Source organism: Schistocerca americana, chromosome 8 (genome assembly GCF_021461395.2).
Source record: "Schistocerca americana isolate TAMUIC-IGC-003095 chromosome 8, iqSchAmer2.1, whole genome shotgun sequence".
Lineage (NCBI taxonomy): Eukaryota > Metazoa > Arthropoda > Insecta > Orthoptera > Acrididae > Schistocerca > Schistocerca americana.
Window position 1 is genome coordinate 104480048 of NC_060126.1, and position 14633 is coordinate 104494680.

The following is a 14633-nucleotide window of genomic DNA, read 5'->3' on the forward strand; positions in this document are numbered from 1 at the left end:
AGATTAAATTTTAGCATGAGAAATTATGACCACAAAAAAAATTATGATCATTCTTTATTGAACAGCCCTCGTACAACAGAGTTGCTTATGCAGACTCTGAGGTTCCAACATGCGTGGATAAATGATTAGCTATGATAAACAGAATGGTGTAATACATGCTGGAGCTTGTAAACTCCACAGCCATTAATGATTGTTGGTGAATAACAGAACCAGTGAGCAATAATAAATTTGGTCAATATTTACCACTGGTTGCATTACTCACCAACAAAAGTAAAATGCTTCATCGAAGACTTTTTGCATGGCAAGAGTTCCCACCAAGTTTGTCAAATGCCTGCAATGAATGTAATGTCATTATTCCCTTGGTATGATTAAAGACACATCTGAGCATGAAAATGTAAAAAAATCCCTATACCAAACAATCACTGGAAAAAGTGACATGTGGTGACAAGTCACTCTTTTTCTTGTATTGATGAAACAATTTAGGAGATGTGTTAAGAGAACAAAAAACAGTGAACACAGTACTAGGGACAAACTGAAATTTTCTGACTGCTGTGACTCTTTGACATACCTGACACACTCTAGTTAGAGCTTCCAAGGAACCTCCTGCAACTCTGTATGGACAGCTTTATAGTCCTAAACCAACCATGCTGCCAGTCTGCCTGAGTGACATTTCAAACCCGTTGTTTATAGTCCGGGAAAGTGTTTTTGGGTGACAGGTTACCAACATTTAGTTTCAGGGTAGCTCTTGATCTCAAAATTGTGGCACTTGTCAATGTTATTCAAGCTTTGCTGCCTCATGCGCATTAATAGTATGGCAAGCCACCCACTGGAAACATATTTTCTTAATACAAATGTGCTATATGAGAGTTGGCAGTGAATGAAGGCCAAAATAGTCTTTAATAGTCTCATGTGTTATTTAAATGTCAAATTACAATGAAGAATGATGGTATGGATTTTTCTTTGCTGTATACTCTTCTTCAATGATCTGGCTCAGAATTAATGAGGTAAAATGAAATTCACTGAGTGTGGGTTCATTTCTGATTTATGATGAATGCTGAGAACTGGTCTGCTCCTAAGTTAAGATGACAAGTCATTTAAAATTCCACAACTGAGTAAAGATATGCATCAGATTTCACTGTCTGGTATGCAGACTGAGTAGTATACCAGTTGCAGTGAAATGGATTCACTGAGCATTGATGTCTTGTTGGAAAGTGAGGAGGAAGCAGCTGCCACAACAAACCTGTATGTGGGCTACAGTGCTGCAACCAATACTGTATGCCCAAAAAGTAAAGGCATAATTAACACAAAGGAACATCAGTACAGACATGTAAACATATACGCAAAAAATGATTCGTGTAATTGTCTAACCAAATTAAAATTTACAAACAACCAAGCTCTATCATGTTTTCTTATAGGGCTACTGTTACAGCAGATTGGATAGGGAAGTTTCTGAGAGCAGTGTTCTAATGAAAAAAATATTTGATGTGAACTATGCAAAAAAAAATAGATGCTACAATTTCAGATCCCTTGCAATCAGGAAATTAAAAATTCTGTCTATATTAGAGTACAGTTCCCTTATATTATGTCAATACTTACATCTCCTTGTAGCAATGACAGCCCACATGCCAGAAGCCGGAATCTAGCTCCTGCTGAAACAACATGTCGTGTCTGACGACCCACACCAACTGTTGTTGGTAACGACCGATGTAACAGCATAGCCAGCATTTCCACAACTTCCTGGTTGCAATATTTAGCTGTTTCCACCACCTCTGACAGGAACTGCACAAATGTAAAGAATGTGTTACAAACAAAACTCTAGAACCTATCTTATGGGAACTTTTTCTGAAAATGAGAATTTTTAAGTTAGGTTTACAGGACTGCACAATATGAAACAATTGTGACAGTCTACACAGTTTCAGTACACAGATTCCCAAGTAGACACCAAATTCTGGAGAAAAGGATAGCTAAACATTGCAATTCAGGTTCTCAGCTCTTTCGAAGGTTGCTGATCATTTTTTTAATGCCCACATATCGATCCTGAGAGGACTGAAGGTTGAACTGATGTAGTAGTTACACCACAGCAAATTTCTTGGGTGTAAGCACAGAGAGGCATCAAAATGATATTGAGTTCCAGTGGTCCTTTCAGGAACCAGGACAAATGTTTTGGATCTCCACTGACAACTATTGCAGTGTCCAAGCAATGAGAAAATCAATGTTGTTGTTGTTGTTAGCATATAAATCAGTCATTAGCACTCTTAAACAAAGTAAAATTATATACCACCACAGATAAATGAGATAGATATTTTATCTCTAAGTACTAGAATAACAACATAAATGTAACAGCATTTCTAAAAACCAGGTAATACAGCCAATAATTATAAGAAAATCTCAGTCAGGAGGAATGTTTTGACACATTAAAGTCAGAAATTAAAAACAGTGAAAATAATTTAGCAATAATTCATCTAGTATTTGAGAATGAGAGCACTTCCAACAAAAGTGTAATTTCAAAGCTTTAAGCAAGTTCTTCCCACTGACCACCCACCCCCAAATATACAAAATAATGAAAGGAAGACAGTTTATGAAATTTTCCGTTCAGGCTGTAAAACTGCAGCATCAGGCACAACATTTTAATTTATTACTACTTTACTACTAACTCTATTCACAACATGTTTTGCAGGTAGTATCCACATATATCACTGATGTACCTGCAAAATTATATCATTGTACAACACATAGTTCAGACAATATGTCATTTTACAGATGGAAATTTGATTCTTTAAAGAATCAGGTGTGTGTGTGTGTGTGTGTGTGTGTGTGTGTGTGTGTGTGTGTGTGTTGTGTGGGGTTACTGGTCTTTCTAATTAGGCATGCTAACATCTACATCTCAAAAGTACCACACACTGGACAGTATCCCCTGCAGAAGGAATCAACATATCAATTTGGCCAACATATTGGAGTGAATTCATCTAAAATAAGTGATTGGAAGGAAATACACCACGGATGAGTAGTTGGTTTCACTACCTGCAACTTCATATTCCTCACTTTCAGCCACTCTTCTTTCCACTGACAAACTTTCCTGTACCTTCACAGTTAGTTGATGATATACAAGGGACTCTCATGCACCGCTGTGTTTCTGTCTAGGGCATATTTAGCTGCCAAATCAGCCAACTCATCTGTCTAAATTCTAATGCCCTGGTACCCCGATTTTGTGAGGAAAGGATGGAATCCTGAAACTTGCTGAACTGTTGCTTTGCTTGGTATGTCTGTTGAAATATCTTAAAAGAATTTCATGGTGGTGTATCTTATCACATTTCCTCAATTTCTTTCAATACTGCAAGTAGCTCAGGATTATAGACTGTAAATTTCTTTGGTAAGTGAATCCTAATGGCTCATACAGGGAACACAGCTGAGCAGTCAATAGAATATCCATGATTAGACTTTTTAGTGTATCTGAGGTGTGTTCAAAAAGTAATGGAAATTCTGTAATTTTGTCTGCTGTATTATTCCCATTTGCATGATTTTTTCGTTGTTGTGTTGCTAAACATGACTGAAAAGTATTAGTGATATCATATATTTAATCTGTTGTCAGCAGTTAGAAAGATTACATGTGTTTCAGACATATAAGCAATTATTTATCTTGGTTAAAAATGAATCACAGAATTTGTACTAAATTTTATTATAAGAACACAATAAAGTGCAGTTAAGGTTTAAAAATGTTAAATAATGCTTTGGGTGTGACTTCTCTTAGTAAAACATGGTTTTACAAGTGGTATAAGCGAAGTAGGCCATGGAAACACTGAAGATGAAATCACGGAAAAAGTAAAAGAAATGACTGAACAATCACCGAACCACAATCATTGAAGTTGCTAATGATGTTGGCACATCAATTGGCTAATACAATGAAATTTTCTTAGATGTTTTTGCTACGAAATATATGTTAGTCATGAAGTCAACAATGATGCCAAACTACCAAAATGTGTCATAACAAGTGAGAAACACGGGTTATTCAGATACAATGTTGAAACCAAGGCTCAATCATCCCAGCAGAAGCATTCTGGGAGACTAAATAAAGCTCAACATGTGAGGTCAAATGTGAAGGTAATGTTAACTGTATTCTTCAATTTTAAAAGCACAGTGCACCATGAGCTGTTCTTGCTATGATGATGAAATATCAGTAAGTTGTACTTTTTACTTGTTCAGTATCAGTATCATGAATTAACTATCTGCATAGATGAATTAGAGTCTTCAAACCCAGCTGACATAATCTGCCTCTCTGAACATCATATGACCACTGGTATAGAACTTTTAAGTGTTACAGGGTTTAGGTTAGCGTCTTACTTCTGTAGATCAGAAATGTAGAAAGGAGGAGTTGCCACATTCATCAGGAACTGTCATAAATTTAAGAACATAGACATTCATAAATTTTGCCTAGAACAGCATGTGGAAGCATGTGCAACAGAATTAGAATTTCACAAAAAAATCCTTCATAATATTAAGTGTATATCGAGCACCTGCAGGTAACTTTAATCTGTTTGTAAACCACCTTGAAGCTGTACTGGCCCATTTAACAACCAAAAACAAAGAAATAGTGGTTGCTGGTGATTTCAATGTAGATTTCCTTAAAGACTCTCCGAACAAGAACTTATTTGAGTTAGTAACACTATCATTCAACTTAATTCCCACTGTAAAGTTCCCCACTAGGGTAGCCACTTGCTCACAAACAGCCATTGATAATATCTTTATAGAAAAGTCCAATGAACAAAATTATATTACAAAACCAATAGTCAATGGCCTCTCAGACAATGACATGCAGTTCCTTCTGTTAAATGTTAATACTGAACAGGATATAAAACCTGTTAAATCTGAGCTCAAGAGGGTAATCAATAAGCCAAAAATTGATTATTTTAGGACACTCCTCAGAGACATTCACTGGACTGATGTTTACAGTGCTCATGGCATGAATGAAAAATATAACACTTTTGCTAATAAAGTGCTTACCTTATTCGAACACTGTTTTCCCCCAAAACTTACCAAGGTTAGAGCAAAGTCTACAAAGAAGCCATGGATTACTCAAGGAATAGGGGTATCTTGTAAAACAAAAAGAAAACTGTATCTGTCAATCCGAAACAGTTCCGATGTTGATGCTATAGCACATTATAAGAAAAACTGCAAAATATTAAAGACTGTAATACGGACATCAAAGCCAATATGTTACAAGGAAAAGATTGTCATATCAGATAACAAAATAAAGACTATATGGGATATAGTGGAGGAGGAGACTGGTAGAACCAGACATGAATAGGGACAAATAGCGTTAAGAGTAAATGATACATTGGTGACAGATGTGTATAGTGTTGCAGAACTTTTTAACAAACATTTTATAACTGTTACTGAAAAGATGGGGTTGTCAGGTTCAGTAGATGCTGCTATGGAATACCTCAGACCAGACATTTCAAGTACACACACACACACACACACACACACACACACACACATTTACAATGAACACATTACTGCACTGAAATTGTGCAGAAGTTATATTGTACTTATTGTGTGTGTGTGTGTGTGTGTGTGTGTGTGTGTGTGTGTGTGTGTGTGTGTAAGTACAATCTAACTTCTGCACCATTTCAGTGCAGTAATGTGTTCAATGTAAATAAGTATTATAGTAGTTGTATTACATGTTTATGACCTTATAAATAAATACAAAACATTTTTATTTTAAATTCAGTGCATTAGTATTTGTAAAATGACTCTTTCATATAGTGTTCATTAAAAAATGATGATCATTCCACTTGGGACCTGTGGAATGGTACATTAGCTTATTTGTTTTAGTTGTAAATATTTGTCATGTATTGTTGTTTTTCTGACATGTTCCACATCCTGGAGGACCTCCTCACTACGGATCAATTGGAATGAAATTAAATCAAATCTAATTTACGTGGAGAGGGGCAGTTGGTGATGGGAGGCTGGGTTTATGGTGACACAATTGTTGACTTCTCTGATTTTCATGAATTCTTGACCAATAAATAAATAAATAAATAAATAAATACACTATGATGCCAGAGCCTCCATGTTTGCAAGACATGGCTTCGTGCGACTTTTTCTCTTCCCAAAAATAATGTCAAAAGGCTGTCACTTTAGAAGCATAAATCAGATTAAAATCTCATCTCTAAGAGAGCTAAAAGCTATCTAATCCCCAAAGTGTTTTGGGACTGGAAAAAGGGCCGTTGTCAAATGTGTGTAATATCTGTGTTGTGACAGTGCCACGAGATTTAAAAGTGCCACTACGTCAGTACGCGAACACGGCGATAGAGGCGCTCCGCAGCTCGGCCGAGCGCGGGAGCGCCACCTGGCTATGAACGGCGCCGGCCGCATGTCACGGCACGGCAGTCGAATGACAGATACGGAGTTAATAGCATGTAACCCGCTATTGTTTCTACTTTTGTATATCCACGCACTTTATTAGTGATTAAAGGTTATAACACTTTTTGGCGACGAGGTCGGATATTTTTTTTCCTGCGTTGTGGCATTGTGTGTTCATGTCAGGGCAGACATGGAACAGCTTATGCAAGTGCTCATTGAACAACAAACACAGCTGATGGCTGCTATTCAGGCACAACAAACACAGCTGACGGCTGCTATTCAGGCGTTGTCGACGTCGCTTACTCATCTCCTGTCTTCCTCTTCTCTGCCTCCATTCCCTCCTTACGACGAGGCCGCTGAAGACTGGGAGGATTATGAGAAGCGTTTGCGGCAACACTTCTTGGCTTTCGGCGTTGTTGATGCTCCTATGTGTAAGTCGTTATTTCTATCTTGGATTTCCCCACGGATCTATCAGCTGCTATCTCAGTTAGCCTCTCTGCGGGAACCTGCCTCTCTGTCCTTCCAAGAAATGTGTGAATTATTGTCTAACTATTACCGAAAAAACACCCACGTCGTTGCCGCCTGCGTGGCGTTCTACTGGTGTTGTAAACAGCCCCATCAATCTTACCGGGCTTGGGCGGCGGAACTACACGGTCTGAGTAGGAAATGTCAGTTTGTCACGGACACTCATCATGAGTCTTATGCTGATTCAATGGTTCGGGACGCTATTCTATGGCTTGCTCCTGATAAAGAAGTTCGGCAACGTGCCTTACAACTGCCAAACCCGTCGTTGTCGGAAGTTCTCAGCATCGCTCAATCTTTTGAAGTGTCTCACGCTGCTGGTGCTCAAATAGACGCGTGGTGTGATGTGGGCGCTGTACAGACCACTTTCGACGCGGACAATTTGCCTGTATCACAGGGGAACGACGTTGTGGCGGCGGTTCACTCGCGTCAACAACGTCGCGTTGGGCCACCACGCTCACAGCGAAAACAGCAACCACAGAAGCAGGTTCCTTCCGCACTTCCTTCTTGTCCACGTCGTTTCGTACAGCATGACAGGGCCGCGTGTCCAAAACGTTGGGACACGTGTAATTCATGTAGGAAAAAAGGCCACATTGCTTCTGTGTGTCAGTCTCCTAAAGCTCCTGTCGACGAGGACGAGGCACCGGACATGGATGTTAACTGTGTGCTTTCTCAAACAAATAAGTTGTTTGTTACTGTTCGTGTTCTGGATAAAGACATTCGCATGCAAGTGGACACTGGCTCTGCAGTAACTCTCATTAATTCTCGCACGTATTTGGAGTTGGGCTCCCCTCCCTTGTCTCCCATTACGCGACATCTGCGAACTTATAATAAGCAGAAAATTCCTATCGTTGGCCAGTTTGATGCTTCCACTGCCTACAAGTCTGTTGTTAGGCACCTCACGTTTTATGTGGTGGATCATGCGGGCATGGAAAATCTGTTCGGTTATGATGCTTTCCAGTTGTTCGGGTTCTCCATTGATGATGATGCGCACCTCATATCTGAAGATATTCCGTATCAACAGCTGGATGGATTGTGTTCTGAATTCTCGTCCGTGTTCTCTGCTGGTCTGGGTCGGGCCAAGGATTTTGAAGCCCACATTACTCTTAAACCTACAGCTCGCCCTAAGTTTTTCCGGGCACACCCTGTTAAGATGGCGTTGCGTGCGCCTGTCAAAGCTGAGATAGACAGGTTAATAGCTGCAGGGATTCTCCTTCCTGTTACCTCCAGTGAATGAGCATCGCCAATCGTGGTGGTTTCTCAACCAAACGGGAGTCTGCGATTGTGCGGTGATTTTAAAGCCACTGTCAACGCTCAGTGCCTCATTGACACTTATCCTCTTCCCCGTCCTGAGGAGTTATTTACCAAGCTCGCTGGGGGCCAGATCTTTTCCAAACTTGACTTATCAGAGGCGTACCATCAGTTGCCGTTGGATGCGTCTTCCAAGGAATTTCTCGTCATCAACACTCCTTGTGGGTTGTATCAGTACCAGTGGTTACCATTTGGCGTCGCTAGCGCGTCGGCCATTTTTCAGCGGTTTTTGGAACAGCTCACGTCTTCCGTTCCCGGCTGCATCAACTACCTGGATGACATTGTTGTCACGGGGGCCTCCGCTGAGGAGCACCTTCGCAATTTGCGTTCACTGTTCGGGTTCTGCATTCGGCTGGGTTGAAGTGCAATCTGGACAAGTCACAGTTCTTCCAACCCTCCATTGTTTATCTCGGTTTCCACTTGTCCCGTGAGGGTATACGTCCTCTACGACAGCATGTTGCGGCCATTACCGCTCTACCCCGGCCGTCTACGGTCAAAGAACTTCAGGCGTTTCTAGGCAAGATTGCTTATTATCACAAATTCATTCCCTCCGCGGCGGCGGTGGCTCATCCTCTGCATCAGCTGTTACGCAAAAACGTTCCTTTCTGCTGGTCCGACGAGTGTGAGCAGGCTTTTGTCCGCCTGAAGGCTCAATTGCAGTCGGCACCTTGTCTTGCAACATTCCGTCCGGGTCAGCACTCGGTCGTGGCGACTGACGCGTCACAGTATGGCCTAGGGGCTGTTCTCACCCATCGGTATGAGGATGGGTTGGAATGACCCATCGCCTACGCTTCCAAGACCCTCAACGATGCCCAACGGCAAATCGAAAAGGAGGCGCTCGCTATCATTTATGCTCTAAAAAAGTTCAGCGTTTTTTTGTATGGTTCTAAGTTTCACCTCATCACCGACCACAAGCCGCTGGTCTCTCTGTTCAGCCCCTCGGCGTCGCTTCCGGATAAGGCAGCTCACTGCCTGCAACGTTGGGCCTTATACTTGTCTTGTTTTCACTATGAGATCCACTATCGCCCCACGGCCCAGCACGCCAACGCTGACGCGTTGTCGCGTTTGCCGATGGGCCCCCACCTGGTTTTCGATCGAGATGAACTACTCTGTTTCCACATTGATGAGGAAGAACGTCGTGCGGTCGAGGGTTTTCCACTTACAGGTTCGCAGGTCGCGTCGGCTACTGCGCAGGACCCGGTCCTGCATCAGGTGATCGGTTTTGTTCAACGGGGTTGGCCAGACAGGACCAAGGGCCGGGCATCGGATCCCCTTCGCAACTACCATGCCTTGCGCCTTTGTCTGTCTGTTCGTGAGGGTGTTGTTCTTCTGGCCACGGATGGCGCATCTCCACGGGTCGTGGTGCCAGCATCTCTTCGCAAAGATGTTCTCAAACTATTGCATGAAGGCCATTGGGGGATTTCTCGGACTAAGTCCCTGGCCCGCAGGCACGTTTATTGGCCCGGTATTGATTCGGACATCGCCCACATGGTCGCTGCGTGTGGTCAGTGTGCTCAACAACTGGCTGCCCCCCGTACAATGCCCTCTCCGTGGCCTGATCCGGCGCAGCCGTGGGAACGGGTGCACGCTGACTTTGCCGGCCCCTTCCTCGGCACTTATTGGCTACTGTTGATTGATGCCTTCTCGAAGTTTCCATTTGTTGTTCGATGTCCGTCGCCCACCACTGCGGCAACAACGCTGGCTTTGTCCAAAATCTTTGCGCTAGAAGGTCTTCCACCCACGATTGTCACGGACAATAGCCCTCAGTTCGTTTCGCACGCCTTCCGTGATTTTTGTACTGGACAAGGGATTCATCATGTTACAGCACTGCCCTTCCGTCCACAATCGAATGGGGAGGTCGAGCACCTTGTCCGCACTTTCAAAAGCCAGATGAAAAAAATTCCTTAGTGATTTTTCCACAAATGACGCTCTGTTGCAATTTCTGAGTTCTTATCGCTTCACGCCTCTAGGTGATCACAGCCCTGCTGAACTCTTGCATGGCCGCCAACCGCGCACTCTACTGCACCTGCTTCACCCTGTCAGGCCTTGTACTGTGTCCCCTCGTGCGGGAAAATAGTCGGTGGGTGCCGACGTGTGGGCACGAGGGTATGGATCTCGCCCTAAATGGATTCCAGGGGTGGTCCAGGCTCGTCGCGGCCGCCGGCTTTGTGAAATACGTACGTACGACGGCATGGTTGTTCGCCATTACGACCCGATGCGCCCACGAGTGGTGGCCACTCCGGTGCCACCGCCCCTTCTTTCGCCTCCACCAGCCCGAGCAGCCAGTCCTGTCGCTGCTGCTGATCTTCCATGCGTGTTGCTGCAGCCGACGTCGCTCCTGCTTCCGAGTACGCCGGAACCGGCCCCAGTCGCGATGCCGCCTTCTCCGGGACCCATCTCGCTGGAGCACACCCTCAGGTCCACGACACCTATGGATGCTGCTCCGGAGTTTACACCCATCATCCAGGAGGCACGTTCCACGCGCAAGCTTCCGTCCTGGACATTTTCGACCATACTCTCGTGTTTCTCCGTGGGATCTTCTCGGGGCCTCCCAAGAGGCCATGGAAGTCTCCGCACTGTCCGTGTCTCCAAGGAAGAGAGTGTTTTTTTTTCAAAGGGGGGAAAAGTGTTGTGACAGTGCCACGAGATTTAAAAGTGCCGCTACGTCAGTACGCAAACATGGCGATAGAGGCGCTCCGCAGCTCGGCCGAGTGCGGGAGCGCCACCTGGCTATGAACAGCGCCGGCCGCATGTCACGGCACGGCAGTCGAATGACAGATACGGAGTTAATAGCATGTAACCCGCTATTGTTTCTACTTTTGTATATCCACGCACTTTATTAGTGATTAAAGGTTATAACAATCTGACAGGGACTATTTTAAAGTGGATAACATTCATGTACATACTAAATAAAATTTTCTCCAAAAACAAAAATTCCATCGTTTTTGAACACATCTCATATGACAATGTGACTATGATGTTCACTTAAAATTTGATAACTAAGAACTAAAAATATATTCAGAATCATTTTTCTTCTTGTGCTTTTGTAACTCTAGTAGATGTTTGGATATCCTCAGTAATCAAGTTCCACCACTGCTGAAGACCAACAGCTAACACTGTTAGCTTATGGGTCTCGCAGACTCCTAGCAACCTTGTTGCTCATGGATGACTCACAAAAGAGTAGTAATGCAGGTATCTGGTAACTGGGTAAAAGACAGGATGCTGTAAACTTCACACTTCATGAGGAGGCTGTACTTCATGGCAATTGGCAGCTCCACAGCTTCAGTACAGAGATTTACTGTTGGGTGATAATGACAAAATAAGTGCCATGAAATAAAGGGCGATCCACTGACTTTGATGAATCCAACAATTCTGTTGTTATGTACTTAGTTCATAACACCCGAACAATATGAAGCAACAAGAATTTGTTTTCACACAGGGTAATGTTGTGTAATGAAAGCCTTGTAAGTATTGTGGAAGAGTGCAACAATTTTTTTTAACAGAATACAAGCACATACTTGCAAAAAACATAGCTCTTAGTTTAAACGAATGTATTCCACAATTCCCAGAGTTGCTCATGTATGCCTCAATGAAATATCTTTTAGAAATGAATAGCTTTTAGTAATGGGCTTTAATTAATACCATTTTGAGGTATTTATAAAAACAGGTAAGGAAATAAAAAAAGTAAGAAATATACCTCATAAAACTGAAATTTTCTTTACCTACCTGTACCCAAACGTCATGTGGCCTCACAAAAGGTGGACAAGGCTCAAGTTTACAACCTTCATATGCTGCTAGGGGGCTTACTTCATCCACATCCTCTGAGAAGAGCCCCAATTTCTTGTCAACAGAACACTGCAAACAGATAATAATTGAACAGCTGGATACCCAGTATGCTAGTAATTATTATCAGACATTTTAGACTGCCACCAAATTTCATGAGATATAGCAGCAGTACAGAGTTCAGGTGACATACAATAACGACATTAGTCTGATAATAATATATTCCGTAAGTAATATTTACAATAAAAATGGTTTGGCACGCGTCATTTGAAAAACAGACACATATGCTAAATATATTTATGTCTGAATACTGTCAATTTCCCAGTGTGACTACTTCCTCCTGCTTTATTACTTTCAGACTGGATCTGACTGCTGAGAACAAATTTTAATCTTCTGCAATAAGTTCCTTTCGTATGAGATATGAGTTATTTTAAAACATTATCTGTAGGATATCGATGAATCAAAATACGTATGGCTTGTAAACTTACCTTGCTTTTATGTCTCTAAAGTTGGCATGTATTCTCATGGCACAAGTAGTTGCTCCTAAACATTTCTGTACGTGATTTATAATATACACATATCAAAAAAAGTTTTGCAGCACATCGGTTCAGAGAGTTCTGGAATTTGTACAGAAAATTGGAATTGAGATCAACACAAACATCATTCCCGCCTTTTTACTGCTCATGAAAACCACACGTTGCATGTTGTACCACCATACAACAAGACCTTCAGAGGTTGATCCAGACTGCTGTACACACCAGTACCTCTAATACCCAGTAGTACGTCCTCTTGCATTGATGCATGCCTGTATTTGTCATGGCATACTATCCACAAGTTCATCAAGGAATTGCCCCACTCCTCAACGGCAATTCGGTGTAGATCCCTCAAGAATGGTTGGTGGGTCACGTTGACTCTATCTATCTGAGGCATGGGCCCACATCTGTACCGTGCTGTATGGTGTCATGGTTGCAAAGGTGGACCTCACCATGGACATCAGGAGTGAAGTTGAAAAGCATTATTCAACATGGTGGCGTTGCTGTCAGGGTTCCTCCGAGCCATAATCCGTAGGTAGTGGTCATCCACTGCAGTAGTAGCCCTTGGGTGGCCTGAGTGAGGCATGTGATCGATGGTTCCTGTCTCTCTGTACTTCCTCCATGTCTGAACAACATCACTTTGCTTCACTCTGAGACACCTGGACACTTTCCTTGTTGAGAGCCCTTCCTCACACAATGTAACAACGTGGATGTGATTGAACTGCGGTATTGACCGTCTCGGCGTGGTTGAACTACAGACAACATGAGCTGTGTACTTCCTTCCTGGTGGAATAACTGGAACTGATCAGTTGTTGGACCCTCTCCGTCTAATAAGTGCTGCTCGTGCTTGGCTGTTTTCGTCTTTGGGCAGTTTTAGTGACATCCCTGAACAGTCAAAGGGACTGTGTCTGTGATACAATATCCATGGTCAACATCTGTCTTCAAGAGTTCTGGGAACTGGGGGTGACACAAAATGTTTTTGATGTGTGTATTTACAGTTTAATTTTTCATTAACACAGCAGGCAATTTAAAACTTGCTGCCTTTTTTTCAGTGTTTCTCAATGGTACTGGATTTTTTACACAATTAAACGAGATAAGTCATATTTTATTTAAAAATGATTAAAGCAAGTACATTTGTGTGACATTAGATGATAACTTTTAGAAAAACGTAATTTACTATTTTCACTTGTTAATATTCACTATTAAAATCAATTAATATTGTAAAAATAATAACTACAATAACATAATGAGAACACAGTATCAAATTAAGGGACAAATATTAGAACAATTTTCATAGTAATAAATATTCATTGTAGACGGTAAAAAGTCATAGGATGTTGCAAGGAGAGAAGGAAAACATGGGTACCAGCAATGATTATCTAAAAACTGAAGAAGTGCATCTATAGGTTGAGGAAGAATAATACACATGAAGACAGTGGTGGAAAAGCTAAAGGGAAGAGAATCATTCTGCAGTTAAGATGTAGAATTTCAGGGAAACATCTGGACTGGTAGTGACACTTTTGTATGGTGGAGAGGTGACTGATGTTTGAAGTGAAATGCAGTTTGGGGCAGCATGATGCACTGTCCCCACTTTCAGTCAGTCTAAAGCTGGAAGGGGTCATCAGTGACAATGACTGCAACAGGGGAACGATGTAGAACTGAACAAACATAATAAACGGAGAGCCTTTAAAGGGACATAGTGTTGTGGAGCTAAGGCAAAGATAAATTCTAAGGAATAGTAGAGCACATAAAGTAACACACTGTGAAAACCTGTCTGGGAGATCAAAAGAAGTAAAATGGAATACATGCTGATGTTCAACGTGAAGGTACCCAATATCTTGCTGCATGCAGATAGATTAGGCTTTAAATATGTTAGTAAGTACCTGTGAACACGGTTCACCATGTTTTATGAATAAGATCTCAAATTAAAGATTTAAAGAAAATAACAGGACAAGACAGATGTTCCTTCAGTAAGGGAAGTATGTTGAGAAACAAAGCCCCTCACACAGACTAAAGTTGAGGATCTGCTGCACCATCATTTAACCAACTGTACTTCGCAGCTCGAAAACATTGGCACCTAACAACACTGATTAAAATAAAGAGACATCCTTGAAGCATTAG

At 42.0% G+C, this 14633-nt stretch overlaps 1 protein-coding gene across 2 annotated transcripts in view; it reads right to left on the bottom strand.

Moving 5' to 3' along the window:
- LOC124544611 (phosphatidylinositol 4-kinase alpha) overlaps nt 1–14633 on the bottom strand; it is a 203249-nt gene that overhangs the window by 47795 nt on the left and 140821 nt on the right. For both annotated transcript variants that reach the window (XM_047123207.1, XM_047123208.1), the window contains 2 exons: nt 11923–12051; nt 1597–1779 (listed from right to left, as the gene is read on the bottom strand). In XM_047123207.1, the coding sequence (XP_046979163.1) occupies nt 1597–1779; nt 11923–12051 (312 nt within the window). The remainder of the gene's footprint in view (nt 1–1596; nt 1780–11922; nt 12052–14633) is intronic.